The sequence below is a fragment of the Bos indicus x Bos taurus genome, chromosome 21 (genome assembly GCF_003369695.1).
Source record: "Bos indicus x Bos taurus breed Angus x Brahman F1 hybrid chromosome 21, Bos_hybrid_MaternalHap_v2.0, whole genome shotgun sequence".
Taxonomy (NCBI): Eukaryota; Metazoa; Chordata; class Mammalia; order Artiodactyla; family Bovidae; genus Bos; species Bos indicus x Bos taurus.
This window is the reverse complement of record NC_040096.1, coordinates 6080491-6100942: the sequence shown is the minus strand read 5'-3', so window position 1 is coordinate 6100942 and position 20452 is coordinate 6080491. Positions and strand designations below refer to the sequence as shown.

At 41.4% G+C, this 20452-nt stretch overlaps 2 protein-coding genes across 9 annotated transcripts in view; one reads left to right on the top strand and one right to left on the bottom strand.

The window, feature by feature from the left end:
* The window catches only part of LINS1 (lines homolog 1), a 32789-nt gene extending 30070 nt beyond the window's left edge, over window positions 1-2719 (bottom strand). The window contains exon 1 of one of the 6 annotated variants that reach the window (XM_027521651.1): window positions 2216-2719. The gene's annotated coding sequence lies outside the window, so the exon portion shown is untranslated. The remainder of the gene's footprint in view (window positions 1-2215) is intronic. The other 5 variants (XM_027521650.1, XM_027521649.1, XM_027521646.1 and 2 more) reach the window with 5 other exon arrangements.
* Window positions 2720-2970: 251 nt separating this feature from the next.
* Window positions 2971-20452, top strand: part of ASB7 (ankyrin repeat and SOCS box containing 7) — a 55651-nt gene continuing 38169 nt past the window's right edge. Inside the window, exons 1-4 of one of the 3 annotated variants that reach the window (XM_027521654.1) lie at window positions 2971-3509; window positions 3663-3754; window positions 11343-11466; window positions 13384-13650. In XM_027521654.1, the coding sequence (XP_027377455.1) occupies window positions 13440-13650 (211 nt within the window). In that variant the 5' untranslated portion in view covers window positions 2971-3509; window positions 3663-3754; window positions 11343-11466; window positions 13384-13439. The remainder of the gene's footprint in view (window positions 3510-3662; window positions 3755-11342; window positions 11467-13383; window positions 13651-20452) is intronic. The other 2 variants (XM_027521653.1, XM_027521652.1) reach the window with 2 other exon arrangements.

Genomic DNA, 20452 nt, shown 5'->3' with positions numbered 1-20452 from the left:
CCCTTGGACTACAAGGAAATCAAACCAGTTAATCCTAAAGGAAATCAATCCTGAATATTCATTGGAAGGACTGATACTGAAGCTAAAGCTTCAAGACTTTGGCTGCTTGATGCAAAGAGCTGACTCATTTGAAAGGATCCTGATGATGGGAAAGATGGAAGGCAAAAGAAGAGGGAGGCAGAGGATGAGATGGTTAGATAGCATCACTGACCCAATGGACATGTATTTGAGCAAACTCTGGGAAATAGTGAAAGACATGGAAGCCTGGTGCGTTGCAGTCCATGGGGTCTCAAAGAGTCGGACACAACTTAGCAACTGAAGAACAACAGTAACAACAACGCACATCCTCTCCTATACTTTAAATCACCTCTGGCTTACTTAGAATATATTATACAACATAAATGCTATGTAAATAGTTGCTAAGCTGGTGGCAAGTTCAAGTTTTGCTTTTTGTAACTTCCTGGAACTTTTTTCTTTTTACAAATATTTTTGACTGGAGGTTGGCTGAAACTACAGAAGCAGAACCCATGAATACAACAGAGAGCTGATTGTAGTCTCCTTAATGTTTCACAGTCTCTCAATATCTTGAATTAACATCTCCACACTAACAACTCCAGAATCCACAGTTAGGTTTAGCTCTCTTCTAGGGTCCACTCTCAAATATCTAAATGCCAGTGGAGAACTCCACTTGGAATTTCCACAGCACCTTCAGCACAAACTCAACTCACTCTATGGTCTCTCAAAGTTGCCATCTCAGTATATGGCACCTGTATCGCCTAGTCACCCAAGCAAGAAACCTGGCTATCTTTCCAGACCCTCTCTCACCTCACTTCTTTCCACCCTTATGGCCACTGTTACAGTACACCACTCCTACCCTGGACAACCACAACATAGTCCTTGCTAAGTAGTTGTTTCCTGACACGCACTTCCTTCTGAAAAACATCTCCACTTTGATTCAGATAAAGTACAAATTCCTTAACATGGCTTAGCATGCCCTTCAAGATCTGACTGTTGGGGTCTTGTTAGGTCTGTGCCCCACAAATTTAGCTCCAGGTTTTCTCTGAGGGCCTCAGAAACTCTGTGCACTTTAAGGACTACTTTTCTTGGCCCATTCTCCCTAAAATCATACTCAGCCTTTCCCCTCCCACTCTCAACCTTCAAGGAGGAAACCTCCAGTCTTGGGGAGCCTACCACATACCCAAGTCAGGATTAAGGGCCTTGGCCAAGTGCTCCCTCAGGCTATATATAGTATTTGTCTCACTGAATTGTCTGCAATAATTTTCTAATTTGGTTTCCCCACACTTGACTATGAGCTTCCCTGGGTAGGCCTGAGCCCAGTTTGCCTACCTAAGCCAATAAACAGCTCATGTAGAAGGCAGAAAAATGAATATTCTTGATAAATGAATGATAATGTACAATAAAATAGCAGGATATCAATTTGAAATGTTTGCAGTGACCCCCATCTGCCACAAAACATCTTATTTTATTACATAAAAGTAGTTGATATGTTGAAATACAAACTTTCTTTATACAATTAGATAGGCGTTTCTTGAGGACACTGGTGGTAGCCAAACGTCTGCTGTACTGGGTGACTAAGTTTAAGATAATGTCAACTCTTGCCTGGACTACCACAACAGTCTTTCACATCTGCAGTAACCTCACTCTCAGCTACAGCCTTCTCCACTGAGCAGCCAGTGATCTTTTCAAAACATAAATAGATCTTCCCGACCACCTGCTACAGGGTCCTGCAAGATCTGCAGCCTGTCGTACACCCTCCACTCCCACAACCAACTTCATTATCAATCAGTTTCCCTGCTTGACTAGCTGGCCTTCTTTCTTGCAGTTCCTAGCAACGGCAAAGATTATTCCAGTCAGAGACTTTGGACTTTGATGTCTCTGCCTGCAAAATTCCCCCCCGCCCCCGCCCCCGCCCCTCGCCTCCCCCCCTCCCCCCCTCCCCCCGCCCCTTGATCTTAGCATGGCTGTGTTCCTCACTCAGATGGCGAGTCAAATATCACTTCCTCAGAGACCCTTACTAGCTAAAAGAGCCATCACGTCCAAGCCAAGCTCGACCCCATCCCTATCTAGTAAATAATTTCGTATCTGTCAGTCTCTTTGCTAAAGCGTAAAGCTCCACGAGGGCAAAGGATTACATATATCTTGTTCGCTTTTGTCTCCCTGACGGCTAGGACACTGACCAGCTTAAAGTAAATACCTGGTAAGTGAAAAAACGCACTTAATAAACACGGCCATCTCCCACATTTTCCACTCTTTTCCCTTTCATTCGCAGGAATTCTCAAGGGCCGCTGTCCTCGCAGGAAAGCCCTTGAAGCGTCACCGCCAAGGCACAGTGTCCTCTTCTGAGTGAGGCGAGGCGCGCCCAGCCGGGAGCTAACGGCGCCTCAGGCCCTGGAGCGCAGCCTAGGAGCCGGCGCTCGCGACTGAAAAGCACCGAGGGCGGCGGGACGAGGAGCGCCTCTCCTCGCTTCCTGGGGACTGACACCTCCTCAGTCCTAAGCCTCGAAACAGCCTCTCATCGGCCGCACAGCCGCTTCCCCCGTCGCCGAGCGTAGCGACCTCTTCCAGTTACCTGCTGGAGACCTGCCTCAAGCCACGCCGCCGCCGCATTGCCGTTCGAGCAAGCGCCGGCCCCTTCCGGGCCACCGTAGTTCACAGAACGTACAGGGCGCTGCCTCCACCCGCTTGCGCAGAGGTCCTGTTCGGCATATAGTGTTTCTTAGCAACCGCGTGGAGTCCCTCCGCCAGGGGCGGAGCGTCGGGAGCCGCGAGGTGCGGGGGGTAGTGGGGGAGTGAATGTGGCCAATCAGAGGCGACTCCTAGCCTCGCTCGGCACGCCTCCTCTAACTGTCGCGAATACGCAGGCCGCTTTACGGCAGGCAAGGGGTGGGGGCCGCTGGGGTAAGGAGGAGAGAAGGAAGCAACCAACCAACCAAGTCCCCCTCACCCCCTACCCCCCCACCCACCTCAGACCTGGTTTACGGCTCCGGGCTCCGGCTCCAGTGCGGCCGCTGATTGGCTGCTGAGGGTTTGGTCCCATCCCAGTGACCCCAAAGTGCTGGAGGGAGGGGGCGGGGGTGGCCCGGTGCAAAGTGCATCCCGAAAGCCCCCTGCCTGGCGCCCCGGCGGCCGGCACTCCGGGCTCCGTGAGAGCCAGGCCCTCGCCGCCCCGAGCCCTCCCGGGCCCCTCAGTGGCCGGGCGCCCCCGGCCAGGAGCGCGGCAGCCCCCTGCCCCGAGCGCTCGGACCGGGGCTGCCCCCCGCCCGCGCCGGGACTTCCTCCCTGCACCCCTGCCCCAGGACGCTCGGCGGCCACTGCCGCCGCCTCCGCCCGGCCGGGCCATCTGGATGCTGGCAGGCTGGGGCCGGGAGGCGCCGCGGAGGAGCAGGGACAGCCGGGTCCGGCCCTGCCCGGGCTGTTTCCTCAATGGAGAAGTTGGTGAGTGTGGAGGCGGCTGGAAGAAGGAAGGGAGGCAGCAGCTGAGGAGACAGGTAAAAGTCGGTTACCCCCGCTGAGGGGAAGGGGCCGGTCCGGGACGGAGGGGAAGCCTGCCGCTTCCTGCCGGCCCGCCCCGCTCTCTGCCCCGGGGCCCCCTCCGCCCCGGCCCCAGGGCTCTGCCCCGCTCACGGGTCTCTGATTTTCAGGTGTGAGCTGGCTGGGGGGCGAGCGACGGCAGGAGAGGGTCTACCCACCCGCCCGAGCAGCCGCGGAGCTCTGACCAGCTTCCACCGTCAAGGTAACGAGCCAGCCCTCCCCTCCCCCATTGTTTATTCCTGGCCCCTACCTCATTAATCGGTGCTTTCTTTTCTGGATAGTTACCTGGCAATGCACCCCTTTCCTGGCTTCTAGCTTTCCAGCAAAAACAAAAACGCTGCCCGTGCCCCAGTCTTTAACATTTTAATAACTTCTCTTTCCCAGGACCTTATTTTCCGCCTTTCCCTCTGAACAGTGTGTTTCCATGTGTTGCATTTGTCTTTTGGTACACTCCACCATTTACCCTGCTCGGAGACTTTGAGACCTTTTTGTAGCTCCCCCAGCCCCTCTTATTCTCATAGGAATTCCCCAATTCCTTATTAGTTGCTTGTTAATTCTGGATGACTCTGCTTTTTAATTAAACCACAATTTTCTGTTTTCCCCTCTTCTTTGCTATCATTCCTCTACCTCCATCAGAATATCTTTTGAGTTACCTCACAAGAGTTCGTGAAGGAAGGTTCAGTAATAGCTTGAAATTTGTGAGTTTCAGAAAATAATGTGATTTTTTTTTCCTATAGCAAAAAGTGAATCTGTGTACCTTAATAATGTGAATGATATGAAAGCAATACTCTCCTGAAGCACTTATGTATAATTAACTCTGGGCTTTTGTGTGTTTCTGTGTGACAGATGTGTAAAGGCTATGAAACTCTTATAAAAAGATAAATCATATTTGTTATATCTCAGATTTTCTAGTACTTATAAAACTTTATGCAATATTTTGTTAATCATTTGACGCTCAAGAATTTAAAAGCAAAAGAATATTTTGGTGTGTTTAGAACGTAGGGTTTTATTTTGGCACTTTTCATAAGATTTCTCATTTTGAAACCCTTGTAGAGAATTTGTTAGATTGAAATTTAAGCATCTGTATTTTGTTGCCACCTTTTAAAATGCACTAAAGGTAAGTTTAGGGCATTCATGTAAGTCCTAAAGAGGGGATATAAATAGGGAAATCATGTAAGAGTTAATTCAGAAATGAGCCAAGTAATAACTTCTCTAACATCCAATAACAGGAGTATAAAGTCTCTTGTTAATCTCAGAGTTATTTTAATATCACAGATTTTTTAGGGAATTTTACATGCAAGGAAGTGCTTATAATAGCAAAAGTTGTTAGGAAATCTTTGACTTGTTCTCTTCCTCTGGACTTTCTGTCTTCCGGATAAAGAAATGAATCTCTTACCTGATTCTTCTAATTGTCAAGGTGCAGCTAAAGATACTTTTAAAGGGCTTTGAGGGTTTGCGTATTCTTGAGACCTGGAACTGGATACCAAAATGAGAACGTATGCTACTGAATGGGGTTTAGAATCAGTATTGACTAATGACTATTCCACAGTGAACATTTAGGGCACCTTTTGTATGTACACGTAGAGTGCATGTATGGTCAGCCATGTCCGGCTCATTGTGACATGATTGACTGCAGCCCACCAGGCTCCTCTGTCCATGAAATTTTCCATGCAAGAATACTGGAGTGGATTGCCATTTCCTCCTCAAGGGGATCTTCCCCACCCAGGGATCAAGCCCACATTTCTTGTGTGTCCCGTATTGGCAAGCAGATTCTTCACTAACTGGGAACCTGGGAAGTTCCCTCTGTACATGTAGGGTTCACTGCATTTCAGTAAAAGCTAGGTAGAAGGCAATTTTCATTATTTAAATATGTGAATCGCCAGAGAAATGCTAATGATTACTTTAGACCTTTTAAAAAATTGCTAAAATACTTGAAGCATGTTTTTAGGGTAAAGATGAATTACATGTATTTTCTATTCAGGCCTTCTCAGTTAAATATTTTTCTGCTTTAGATTGAACTCTAGCATGTTTTCATTTCTGAGGGGTTTTATCACCTGTGCTGAGTCAAGTATGTAAGGTAAAGAGAGAACACTACTTTCCTCTCTGTTCTTTCTAATTTCTTAACTCTTTCATTGATCCTCTCAGCTTTTAGTGGTTTTTCTAAGATTATGGAGTATATATAAATTGTCAACATCTGTTCGTAATGTTAGCATGATTGAGAGTATTTGGTCTAGATTATGCCAAACATTTAGTGTGAATACTGTATTACCAAAAAAGCCTGTTGACTGATTTATATTCTTCAGTCTGGTAGTTAACTTTGTGTTAATTCTATTGTCAGTCACATGGTTTTGAAAAGAAAAAAGATAAACACCCAGCTTTTTTGGTAACCAAGTAAGATTTATGACCCCATAGGGAGAATCACTGATTTTAATTGAAGTGATGCATTTTGAGTATGCTGTGGCCAGTACTGACTGTCTTCATACCTAAAGTGATGCCATTCACAATTATATTATGACACATACAAATACCGCTTTATTTTGTTCACATTTAACTTTGATAATATAGAAGTACATATGATTCCTAAAAAGTCTGTAAAATCAGGTCATTTCTGTAAGCATATCTAATACCTGACTTTCAGCCTTTTCACTTCATCTTCAACAGAAAGTATGCCCTACGTAGAAGACTTATCTCCTTTCTCATAAACTTAGGTACTGATATGAGGCTGCTAAGATGGTAAGGCCAGACATAGGTTAAAAAGGTAAGGTTGACAAGATTTCATCATTTATAATACTTGTGATTTACACTTTAAATTGAGTTGAAGTAAGTGAACTACAAAATTTCCTCTGTTGCCTTGTCCACATTGCATGAAAATTGTTGGTCTTTCTGTCAGAACTTAGGAAGCTTGTAGAAAAGTTGTACATGATAATAAATATTTGTTATATGGAGGCCCAGTAATTTGGAGGAAATATGAATACCCTCACTTGTTTTAGAACAGAAACACTGTGGTACTCAGCCGAGTGATACTAAAATAACACTTCTACTTCATTTTGGGTTCCAGGCTCTTGGTTATATGAGTCGACCTCATCAACATCCATCTCAGCCATGTTACATGCTTTGGGCATTGTAGTGTTTCTGCATCTATCTTCCCTCTTGGGATTTGTGAGCTATTCATGTTTTTTGGTTTTTTTTTTTTTCCCCTTAGATCTAGTATCCTTGGAGTTACTGATTTTATTTCCTTACAGCCTGTATCTCTGTTTATTCTGCAAAGAAACGCTTATTTCTTTTTTTGAGTAGCAAGCTGTTACCTTGTTTCCAGTTCGTGTGAAATCTGAAAGCACAGTTCTAATTTGTGTCCCTTAATCAAAAAATGTGTGGCCTTTCAGTGAAAGTAATATGCAAAAGCTATTAATGACTAATCATTTATGCCAAAGGAAATTGGGGACATGTGGGCAAATTTGGTGCAAGTTACATAATTTTAGACAGATCTTAAATATATTTTGCTTTATAGCTATTTTATTCTTTATTCTATGAATATAGATTTCTTTTAATTATATGAAGCAAGAAGCTTTGGTTTTAACTTAATGAGGTTAACTTGATATCTGTATGGAAATTAGATGGCATGTAATTCCTAAATTTGTAGTTTCTAATATGGTCAACATTGTGAAAGCTCGGAGGCCTAGATTGTTTTCTTTTTTAAGAAAAGTGTAAAGTAGAAAAGATGAATTTGTAAAATTTAAACACTATTAACATTGGGCAGTAAAATCTTTTATAAAAGTGATATACATTGGGAAGCAGTTCATTTTGATACATAATTCTGAAGTCTTCCTTGTTAGTGTGTTTTTTTTTCCTTTTCTGACTGAAACCTAGAATGGAATTTCTAAAGATTGCATCCTCAGAGTTTTAGTCATTCTGAGTCAACTTGCATTGTACATATGTTTACTTAGAAAATTGACTCCTTCACCATTTTCTTTTATATGTGACTCCATGAGCTATCAGATTTTCAGACTTGCACTTTTTGAGGGGAAATAGATTTTTTTCTGTCTTATCTCTGGACTTCCTCTGTAGTTTTTAATGGTAACTTTACCACTGAATATTACGTTAACTTTCTAAGTTCAGTAGCCTTTTTCCCTTTACTTACACATACATGGATGGTTATACTCTATTAAATGCAAACTTTCATAAAATTACACCACGATGAAATTAAGTTGCTTGATGCTTTGGACTATTAGGATATTTTGGTAATAAGTCTTTGGCCTTCATAATTTAAGAGGACAGGAGTCGTGTGTGCATGGTATGTGTGTGTGTGTGTTTTCACATAAAGACTGAAGCACAAAGTGCTTTTTTTGCTTTAAACCTGTGTTTTTTATTTCTAGAGCTTGGTATGGTCAGAATAAAGAAAAATGATCCTAACCATTCTACAAGTATTTGATTCATTTGAAGTATGCGAAAACTCTGTAAGTTCTCTCCAGGGATAATACCAGTGGCCAAAGACTCATAGTATGCCAGGCACTATAGGGTACTCAGTAGACTTTCGTTTGTCTGATTGGAGTAGATGGTGTGGGATTATCACGAGTTGTTTGTGCATCTTGCATATAGAGAGGAATAATTGAGTCACTTTGACCTTTAACACAAAACCTTTCTTGATATTACTAATAAATTAATGCCATTTAATATTCTCTTCAACCTCCACCTCACTTGCCATCCCCCACCATTTCTGCTGCCTTCGTGGAAGTGGTGATGGATGTATGGAAGGCAATGATGACAAAAACAAGGACTCTTAAAGGCTCAAGACTGTGAAAAGTCATCTTCACTTTTCTTAGGAGGACAGGGGTTACCGAGGAAATACTTAGAAGTAAGGCATCCGGTGGTGTTCATTCTTGAAATGGAGGTGTGGATCACATGGAGAATAATGACATATTCTGTGTGGAAATGCTGCAGGCTCATCATTGAAGACATTAGTTTGCATTTTTTATTTTAGTACAGTTTTATAGATGTGCAGAAAAATGTTGATACAGAATTCCCATGTATTACACACTCACCTTCCCCTAACGTCTTACATTAATAGACACATTTCTCACAATTATTGAAACAGTATTGAATAGTTTTATTAACTAAAATCCATACTCTGTTCTGATTTCTTTAGCTTTTACCTAATAACTGTTCTCTGTTCTAGGATCCCATCCAGGATACCACATTCCATTTTAGTTGTCCTGTCTCTTTAGGTTCCTCTTGACTGTGACAGTTTCTCAGATTTCTTTGTTTCCTTGTGTTTGATGATCTTGACATTTTGAAGAGTTGCAGATATTTTGTAGATAGCCCCTCAGTTGGAATTAGTCTGGTATTTTCCTCATGATTAGACTGCGGCTGTGGGTTTTGGGGAGAAAGAGCACAGGTAAATCGCCATTCTCATCATATCATGCTAACAACATGATTTTGATGGTGCTCTTGATATTGGCCGTAATTATCTAGCTGAGGCACTGTCTTTCAGGTTTCCCACTGAAAAGTTCATCCTCTTTGAAAAGAGGTTCATCCTCTTTGAAAGGAAGTCACACTTAAGGAGAAAGGGGAGTTGTGTTCCACCTCCTTAAGGGTGAAGGGAGGGGGTGAATCTACACACATTATTCGGAATTTTGAACAGGAGATTTATTTCTTCTCTCCCTTTTAAAGTCAATAAGTTGTTCATTATCAATACAGACTTACTGATACTTAGGTGTAGTTTGGGTTAGTATCTAGTAGTACTTTGATTATCTTGTTTGATTTGTTCCACCATGGCTATTGAGAGCTCTTCTAGTTGGCTCCTGTATCTCCTTGACATCTTTGCGTTTTTCTTGGAGTACTTCCTTCTCTTTTGGCACTGTAAGATGCTCTAGGCTCATCTTCTGTATTTCCTGCCCAGTTCCAGCATCAACCATTTCTGTAAGGATTGTTGTTCTGTTGCTGCTGCTGCTAAGTCGCTTCAGTCGTGTCCGACTCTGTGCGACCCCATAGACAGTAGCCCACCAGGCTCCCCCGTCCCTGGAATTCTCCAGGCAAGAACACTGGAGTGGGCTGCCATTTCCTTCTCCAGTGCATGAAAGTGAAAAGTAAAAGGAAAGTCTCTCAGTCATGTCCGACCCTCAGCAACCCCATGGACTGCAGCCTACCAGGCTCCTCCATCCGTGGGATTCTCCAGGCAAGAGGACTGGAGTGGGGTGCCATCACCTTCTCCTGTTCTGTTGCTAAATTGTGTCTATTTGTGACCCCATGGACTGCAGCACGCCAGGCTCCTCTGTCCTCCGCCGTCTCCCAGAGTATGCTCAGATTCATGGCCACTGAGTCGGTGATGCTGTCTAACCGTCTCATCCTCTGCCACCCTCTTCTCCTTTTACCTTCCATCTTTCCCAGCATTAGGGTCTTTTGCAGTAAGTTGGCTCTTTGCATCAGGTGGCCAAAGTATTAGAACTTCAGCATCAGTCCTTCCAATGAATATTCAGAGTTGATTTCTTTTAGGATTGACTGGTTTGATTTCCTTGCAATCCAAGGGACTCTCAAGAGCCTTCTCTAGCACCCCAGTTCGAAAGCATCAGTTCTTCGGTGCTCAGCCTTCTTTATGGTCCAACTCTCACATCCATACAAGTTGTTGTTCAATCTCTAAGTTGTGTCCGACTCTTTGCGACCCCCTGGACTGCAACATGCCAGGCTTCCCTGTCCTTCACTATCTCCTGGGCTTTGCAGTTTTTATAGCTTGCTGTGTAGGAGTCCTGAACATGCCTAGTTTGTTTATTTAAAAGTGTTAGGCAGTTTTAAGCCAAATATTATTTATTTCCAAGTGCATGTTTGCAGAGTCTTTGGCTTCCTTGAAGAAATTTGACAAGGAAAAATAGATTGTGAAAAGAGATAAGGGTCAAAGTAGTCTGCACTAATTTGGGTTGGTTGAAAATTCTGGTCTGCAGCCGCCACCACCTGTGACGGCCACTTTTCCCCATAGCTCATCCAGGTGCTGGGCAGTGTGAACTTTCCTTGTTTAAGTGACAGAGGGCTTGGCTCACCCACCCCACTAGAATGGGATGGCAGTTCTCCCAATGAGTAATTCCTGGACGGTTTCTAGTGTAATGTGTGGAAGTCACTTTGCATGTGTTCTTAAGCCTAATGGAATTCATAGATCTAGGATTTAATGGATGTGTAGAAAGATCCCTTTTCTTTTAGTTGTAGAGAATTTTTTCAGGATTCATATGGAGAAGCCAGCAAGACTGTTGTTAATCTTTTGCCTAGTTTGGTGTATGCATAATGGCATAACAGTTTCAGTAACATGATGTCTTTTGCATATACAGAAAAAAAGCATTTAAAGACAACCTCCTTTTAGTTGTCATAGATCCCATTTTGACCCTGGCTACCTACTGTATTGAGTGTACATGTATTTTCATTGTTTAGAAAGAGCAAGAAACTAATGATGTCACTTAAAAAGTAATTCAGTTCTGAAAATATATTCTGAATAGACCCCCCAAAAAATTTGTGTTTGCATCCAAATTCCAAGTATGAGATTTATTATTTTCTTTATTAAAAAAACAAACAAACTACCTTTTTAGAAAAAAAAAAATTCCGCCCGATAAATCATATCCTATACCACGTTGGAGATTAGTGTAGATGTTGAGATAATTTCTTCTAAGAATTGATTTGAGTTCATTCCTTGCTCTGTAAGTTGTTGTAATGTGCTGAAATGCTAGCTCGTCAAAAGGTAGACTATTTAGGTAGCTATGGTTCTTTATTATTTTTAGAAAATTTTCCATGATTATTATTTCATTTGTTTTCAGGTTCAGAAAGAGTTCATTAACACCAGAATCTGGAGACACTCTAAGCCCCCACTCAACAATGCTGTATGTGCACAATGATTATTAGGCAATCCACATATCAGGAAAAGGGGCATTCTTTCATAAGGTAAGTGACTGAGTGACATAGGTTGTCTGTGCTGTTCTAGGGGAAAATCCATTTAGTTTTATTTCTCATTCAGATTATCTAATGTATACTAAACACAACACTTGCTGAAAGAAAATCTTGGTTTGTTTTGATATTGTTTAAATCTTTTTCCTTGTATAGATTGCCTTAAGTGCCAAGGTAATCATCCCAGTTTAAAAAAAAAAAAATCTGTTAAAGGAGACTGTTTTGAGTATATGGTGGTAGTTTCTGTGAATTTCTTCTAATTGTCTTTACCTTCCCTTACAATGCTAAAAATAAGCAAAAACCTAGTCCAGAAGGATTCTTGGTTTTAAAATTTCTAAGGCAAGAGACTTAATTTTAATGTCAGTTGAAAAAATAATTAAGTGGAAAGATAAGGGGAAATCATGTTTCTTAAGAAAACAAATTGTCAGAAAGTTTCTCATTTTCCAGTTTTTCTTGAGGAAACAGTTCTTTGTAGCAGTGGTTTGATATTTTTTAAATTACATTACTTTGTAACGATACTTAGGAGTTTGTATCAATAATAACCATTTTCTGTGTATAAACAAGGGAGGATATTTGATTATACCATTGAGCGGTGATAACATGACCAAAGTTATGACTTAAGTTACCTTAAATTGACCTTTGTACCATCTACAGGGATAAGTCTTCCAAGGTAAATTATTATTGGTAACAAGATTGTCCCGAGATGTCTAACCTACGTATGAGACCAGAATGTCTTTAAGGGACTTTCACATAATTTTTTTTTTTTTTTTAGAAATGGAAGCTACTCATTAGGCGGTGAGTCTAATCTAGTCCTTAAAGTTAGCCCAGGTGGAATGGCTTCTTAGAATTATGTTAGTTTAAGTTTCTGTGTATATTTAAAAACTTAGAAATACACTAAAAAAAGTTTTTGTATGCACACATGTAGGATATAACTTTTCATCAATTCAATTTGAACTTTTCCAATTTGCATGAAGGAAAGCTCATTTTGTATTGAGTTTGAGTACGCACCTCTTTTGACCTATTAGAAAGTGTAGAAATTCAATATACTGCTTTTTACTTTTTTCATGTGGTTAATCAGCAGATTGTTTAGACTTCTTTTAAAACATTTTTTATGACATTGCTACTTTGAATATTTGTAGAATAAAACTTCTGGAAAATGGAAATTAGAGAAGTGCCAAAGAAATATGGCAAGGAGTAGTAAATCTTGTTTCCTAAAGTGGAAAGGATAGATAGAGAAACAGAAATGAAAGGAATGTAAATATAATCTGCACATTTTTTTCCCTCTAATTTGCTTAACCCCACCTACTTCCCCTTCCCCTCCCTCCAGCTTTCCACTCTTTCTGGGGCTAAAAGTAAAATATTACTGAAATATTTTTGGGAGACCAGCCTAAAGGTCTTCGCCTTTTAAATGTTAAACTGCTTCTCATAGTTGAAGGTCTTTAGTCTTCCTAGTCTATGAATTGCCATTTGATACTCAGTGTTTACTTATTGATGTGTGATAGATTTCTTGAATAGTTTATAAATTAAATTTTCCATGTGCTTTAGGTAAATGTGAAATCCTAAAACAAGTGCTCATTTGCTTCCTCTGTTGTATCCATCTTCAGCTGCCCAGCATCACCTTCCCTTTTATGTTGTATTCACTGATATTTGCTCTGAGTTTACAAAAGGCTGTAAGAGGAAATTTCCTGTTTCAGCATTTTAGGACTATGCCTTGCTTTCTTTTTGAAATCTTTTATAATCTTAGGGAAATTACTGAAAGTTCTGGTCAAAACAGATACATGTTAATTTGTTATGGTATGAATTGTCATCACTGAGGCTTACATGAGTTAGCAATGGAAAATTCTGGGGTATTTAATGAACACACTGTCAGGTGTCAGGTATTCTAAATTTTATGTATTGTGCCTACCCTTCAAGGCTGATCCCTGTGACCTAATGAATCCTTTGTAAAAAAAAAAGTGGACTCAGCTAGGATGTTACACCACCATTGTCGAAGGAACCCTGAACTCCAGGAAGAGTTGCAGATTCAAGCTGCAGTGGCTGCTGGGGATGTTCACACAGTGCGGAAGATGTTAGAGCAAGGCTACTCTCCAAATGGCCGGGATGCTAATGGCTGGACCCTGCTTCATTTCTCAGCAGCAAGAGGAAAGGAAAGATGTGTTCGAGTATTTCTAGAGCATGGAGGTGAGTTTACTGGGAGTAAACCTTTTTTCCCCAAGAAGAAACAAATGAAATTCTGTTTAAAGTAATGTGTGCATGTGCATATAATTTCTAATGCTTCTTTTTTCTAATACTCAACTTCTTCTTCTCTCCTTTGTAAAGATATTATGCTGAGTTTTGTTTAAAACCAGATTGTCTAAAAAATTGGTTTGTTGAATGTGCTTTTTTCCCCCCTTATAACTCTAGTTTCTATATAGCCAGATTTCCCCAGATTATTTCAACTAAAAGCAACCCTTCTTCAGGTTGTCCACTTGCTTTGTTTCAGAAGCAGAAGTGGCTGTGGTCCCAACAACTAAGAATTGCTCAAGTTCCCCCTGTTGAGAATTGCTCAAGCAGATACCATAGGCCCCTATAAATACCATGGCCTTCATGATACCCTATCTTTTGAATTTACCTCTTCTAAAAGCATTTTTGGATGCTTTTATTACTGTTTTAGCTCTTGCCTTTTCTAGAATTGTACATAGTTTCTAGGTATCCTACAAGATTACCTGAGGTCTAATTTTATATGCAGTTGGAAGCTACATTTACCATTTTATGTTTTTGCTTTGAAAAACTGTCCATTCCCATAATTAGTAATAATTGTCTTAAACTCACTTTTTTGCCCATTAGATTTCCACTTAGTTTATTTTCCTAGATTTACACTTGTACAAGTGTACAAGATGAACAAATGTATTTTTTTGTACTCATATTATTTTCATAAATTATGATGTAAAGCAGCTCAGTTGGAACTCAGGATTTATTATGTACTACTCTAGGGCCTGGATTGCCTAACAATCATTTAGTTCCATTTCTGTGTTGTACTTTGACTAGTCAAACTTGGAAACGATTTTGAAGTACGGAAAATGTTAGAAGTCGCACAGCTGTCATTAGGATCTTGTGAATTATGTGAAGATAAGAATATGAAGGCTGTGAGCGTGGACTATCTGCAGGGCACTACTAAACTGAGACTAGGAATCATCACATGTCTTAGTGGCTCTGAAACAAGAATTATGTCCCCAAAATAGTTGGCCGTTCACAGGACCCCACCGTTCGCTGGCCTGGGCCTCTTTTGTGGCTGTCCTCTGCCCCTCCCTGTGGCCCTTGCTCATGCCTCATTTCACCTTCAAACTTGAAAACCTCAGCACAGAAGGCCGTGAAGGATTACTGTATGAGGAATGCCAGAAGAAAGGTCTGGAAACACTAAGAAGTGGGTGTAGAATCAGAATAGTTAAAATTCTGGTACTGCTTAGTAAAATGAAGGAACCGATCTCAGATTTTTAAATTCTACCTAGTTGTGTTCCTTTCTGCGTCTGTTAGCCTTGCTTTAAAAAACTAATTAAAAAAGAAAGGTCAATTACTCAGGTAATATATGAACTTGTTTCCTTAAAACAAATAAAACACAATTTCAAATAAATTATAAATAAAGCCAAAGTCCCCTTTGGTCAGCTCCCAACCCGTGTCTGCCCACCCCTGCCCAGAAGTAACTCATGGCTCTAAGTTTGGTTTGGTCCTTATTTTTCTAGATCATTTCCTAACATACTTCTAGAAAATACATCTTATTGTGTTGTGTGTGGTTTTAGAATATAAATGATATACTGACTGTATTATAATTCTGCAACTGTTATTTTTTGCTCAGCTATATGTAACTTAAGAATTTTTTAAATGTTAGGTTGGCAGACTTTTTCTGAAAAAGGCCAGATAGTAAATATTTTGGGCTTTTCAAGCCCTCCTTTTTCTCTTGTTAGCTGCTTAACTCTGCCTTTGTGGCATGAAAGCTGTCATATACAGTGTGAAAGTATGAATGTAGCTGTGTGCTGGTTGAACTTTATGTATAAAAACCAGTGGTGTTCTAGATTTGGCCTCTGGGTCCAGTTTGCTGAGCTCTATTTCTCCCCCCAACCCTGCCTCTCTGTTTGTATGTATGTGTGTATATAGATATTTTTTTAACAGCTTTTATTGAGATAGAATTCACAAACCTTACAATTTGCCCTTTTCAAGTGTACAATTGAGTAGATTTTAATGTATTCATAGAGTTGGACATCTTTCACCACGACCAACTTTGAAACATTTCCATTACCCCGAAAAGAAGTCTTGTCCCCAAAAAGAAGTCTTGTACCTATCCCATAGTAATACATACAGGTTTGTGTGTGTGTTTAGTCACTCAGTTACATCCAACTCGTTGTGACACCATGGACTGTAGCCTGCCAGGCTCCTCTCTCTGTCCATGGAAGTCTTCAGGCAAGAATACTGGAGTGGGTTGCCATTTCCTCCTCCAGGGATCTTCCCGGCCCAGGGATCAAACCCACATCTCTTGTTTCTCCTGCATCGTCGGCAGATTCTTTAACACTGTGCCACCTGGAAAGTACATATAGGTTTACTCTGTTATTTTCAACTTCTCAGTTCAGTTCAGTTCAGTCGCTCAGTCGTGTCCAACTCTTCGTGACCCCATGAATCACAGCACACCAGTCCTCCCTGTCCATCACCAACTCCCGGAGTTCACCTAAACTCATGTGCCTTGAGTCGGTGATGCCATCCAGCCATCTCAACCTCTGTCGTCCCCTTCTCCTCCTGCCCCCAATCTCTCCCAGCATCAGGGTCTTTTCCAGTGAGTCAGCTCTTTGCATGAGGTGGCCAAAGTATTGGAGTTTCAGCCTCAGCATCAGTCCTTCCAATGAACACCCGGGACTGATCTCCTTTAGAATGGGCTGGTTGGATCTCCTTGCACTCCAAGGGACCCTCAAGAGTCTTCTCCAACACCACAGTTCAAAAGCATCAATTCTTCAGTGCTCAGCTTTCTTCACAGTCCAACTCTCACATCCATACATGACCACTGGAAAAACCATAGCCTTGACTAGACAGACCTTTGTTGGCAAAGTAATGTCTGCTTTTCAATGTGCTATCTAGGTTGGTCATAACTTTCCTCCCAAGGAGTAAGCGTCTTTTAATTTCATGGCTGCAGTCACCATCTGCAGTGATTTTGGAGCCCCCCAAAATAAAATCTGACACTGTTTCCCCATCTGTTTCCCATGAAGTGATGGGACCAGATGCCATGATCTTCGTTTTCTGAATGTTGAGCTTTAAGCCAACTTTTTCACTCTTCTCTTTCACTTTCATCAAGAGGCTTTTGAGTTCCTCTTCACTTTCTGCCATAAGGGTGGTGTCATCTGCATATCTGAGGTTATTGATATTTCTCCCAACAGTCTTGATTCCAGCTTGTGCTTCTTCCAGCCCAGTGTTTCTCGTGATGTACTCTGCATATAAGTTAAATAAGCAGGGTGACCGTATGCAGCCTTGACGTACTCCTTTTCCCATTTGGAACCAGTCTGTTGTTCCATGTCCAGTTCTAACTGTTGCTTCCTGACCAGCATAGAGGTTTCTCAAGAGGTAGGTCAGGTGGTCTGGTATTCCCATCTCTTTCAGAATTTTCCAGTTTATTGTGGTCCACACAGTCAAAGGCTTTGGCATAGTCAATAGAGCAGAAATAGATGTTTTTCTGGAACTCTCTTGCTTTCTTGATGATTCAACGGATGTTGGCAATTTGATCTCTGGTTCCTCTGCCCTTTCTAAAACCAGCTTGAATGTCTAGAAGTTCACGGTTCATGCATTGCTGAAGCCTGGCTTGGAGAATTTTGAGCATTACTTTACTAGCATGTGAGATGAGTGCAATTGTGTGGTAGTTTGAGCATTCTTTGGCATTGCCTTTCTTTGGGATTGGAATGAAAACTGACCTTTTCCAGTCCTGTGGCCACTGCTGAGTTTTCCAAATTTACTGGCATATTGAGTGCAGCACTTTCACAGCATCATCTTTTAGGATTTGAAATAGCTCAACTGGAATTCCATCACCTCCACTAGCTTTGTTCGTAGTGATACTTTCTAAGGCCCACTTGACTTCACGTTCCAGGATGTCTGGCTCTAGGTGAGTAATCACGCCATCGTGATTATCTGGGTCATGAAGCTCTTTTTTCTATAGTTCTTCTGTGTATTCTTGCCATCTCTTCTTAATATCTTCTGCTTCTGTTAGGTCCATACTATTTCTGTCCTTTATCGAGCCCATCTTTGCATGAAATGTTCCCTTGGTATCTCTGATTTTCTTGAAGAGATCTCTAGTCTTCCCCATTCTGTTGTTTTCCTCTATTTCTTTGCATTGATTGCTGAGGAAGGCTTTCTGTTCTCTTCTTGCTGTTCTTTGGAACTCTGCATTCAGATGCTTATATCTTTCCTTTTCTCCTTTGCTTTTCGCTTCTCTTCTTTTCACATCTATTTGTAAGGCCTCCTCAGACAGCCATTTTGCTTTTTTGCATTTCTTTTCCATGGGGATGGTCTTGATCCCTGTTTCCTGTACCATGTCACGAACCTCCGTCCATAGTTCATCAGGCACTCTATCAAATCTAGTCCCTTAAATCTATTTCTCACTTCCACTGTATAATCATAAGGGATTTGATTTAGGTCATACCTGAATGGTCTAGTGGTGTTCCCTACTTTCTTCAATTTAAGTCTGAATTTGGCAGTAAGGAGTTCACGATCTGAGCCACAGTCAGCTCCCGGTCTTGTTTTTGCTGACTGTATAGAGCTGCTCCATCTTTGACTGCAAAGAATATAATCAGTCTGATTTCGGTGTTGACCATCTGGTCATGTCCATGTGTAGAGTCTTCTCTTGTGTTGTTGGAAGAGGGTGCTTGCTATGGCCAGTGTGTTCTCTTGTTAAAACTCTATTAGCCTTTGCCCTGCTTCATTCCATACTGCAAGGCCAAATTTGCCTGTTACTTTGCCTGTTTCTTGACTTCCTACTTTTGCATTCCAGTTACCTATAATGAAAAGGACATCTTTTTTGGGTGTTAGTTCTAAAAGGCCTTGTAGGTCTTCATAGAACCGTTCAACTTCAGCTCCTTCAGTGTTACTGGTTGGGGCATAGACTTGGATTACCGTGATATTGAATGGTTTGCCTTGGAAACAAACTGTCATTCTGTCGTTTTTGAGATTGCATGGAAGTACTGCATTTCGACTCTCTCGTTGACCATGATGGCTACTCCATTTCTTCTGAGGGATTCCTGCCCGCAGTAGTAGATATGATGGTCATCTGAGTTACATTCACCCATTCCAGTCCATTGTAGTTTGCTGATTCCTAGAATATCAACGTTCACTCTTGGCATCCTCTCTTTCAACTGCTAGGTAGTGTTTATTAGTATGGATATACTATCATTTGTTTAAATCAACCTTTTTTATTTTTTGAGAGAGGCTGAAAGTTTCTCGGTAGGACATTTTATTTGTTGAGAAGGTAACACATGCATCCATATACATGGTTAACATCTAAAGGAAAGGTGTAACGAACAGACTGTTGAGAGGGAAACGTCTGCCCCTCAGCCCTGATCTCCCTCTGCTGCCCAGAGGCACGCTTACTGAATTCTTTTGTGTCCCTGAGATAGTCTGTGCATCTGTGTGTGCATATTTTTCCACTGGCCACCTTCTCGCCTGCTTCCCTTTTATTAATCGTTGGTTCTGCATCTTGATTTTTTCATAAAACGTTTCACTAAGTGATTGTTCCCTTGTCACTGATTCCATTGTATGGATGTAATTTCTTTGAACTTATTCCCTATTTTGGACATTCTAATTTTTCATTTTTCTTCTTCTAGGAACAGTATTACAGAGAATGTCCTTGACTAATCTTTTTACATGTGTGAGTTTATCTCTTGGGTAATTCCTAGAAGTACAATCAAAGGAATGTTAGTTAGTTAGTTTGTTTTAATGGATATTGACAAATTGTCCTCCAAGGAAGGTTGTTAATGGCTGTCCCTAGCAGGTGTGAGAGGGCCCAGGCCCCTGCCTTTGCCAGGAGTATGTTGCTAGGTGGTTTGCTCTTCTGTGCAACGTGCTCGCTTCTTCCCCTGCCCCTTGCAAACGTGACATGAGTAGCAAAGCCTTTGCTGGACTGGGCTCTTTGCGGGTCTCTTTCTGACTGCTTGCAGGAGTTGTTTATATATTCTCTGCTGGTAGTTACATGTTGTAACAGTCTTCTCCCAGTTGGTAGCTTTTTCGCTTTCTTGCTATGCTTGTTTTTATTGGGCAGAAGTTTACATTTTAAGTAAATTGTGTTTTCTTTTGGCTTATGAGTTGTGCTTTCTGTGTCTTGTACATCATACCACAGGGTCATTATTTGCCTATATTTTTTTCAAAAAAGTTTCATGATGTTTAGGACCTTAATCTATCCAGAATTGGTTTTGGTGTATCACACGGTTACAATTTCACACATAAAGGAAGCCTCCATCATCGCTTCTTTCTCATTGTTGTGCCCTACCAACATGCATGGTTCCATTAATTCTGTTGTCAGTATGTCCCTAGGTGAGTATGATACTGTTGTAAATTGTTCTCTAGTAAGTTTTAGTATCTGGGAGAGCAGATCTCCTCTCCCTCTTTAGGAATGTCTCGCTACTCTTTGTTATTGTTGTCTCAGTTGCTACATTGTATTTGACTCTTTGTGACCCCCATGGACTACACCCTGCCAGGCTCCTCTGTCCCTGGGATTTCCCAGGCAAGAGTGGGTTTTCATTTCCTTCTGCAGGGGATCTTCCCGACCCAGGGATTGAACCCACATTTCCTGCATTGGCAGGCAGATTCTTTACCACTGAGCCACCTGGGAAGCCCTGTCTAATCTTATCACTTTGCATTTCCATATAAAATTTTAAAACAACAAAATTACATACTTTGCAGAAATCCCTCACTTATTCTTGTATAGCACCTTTTACTTCCTCCTTTTTCACGTTTCCTTAGTAGAATAAGAACTTTATGGAGT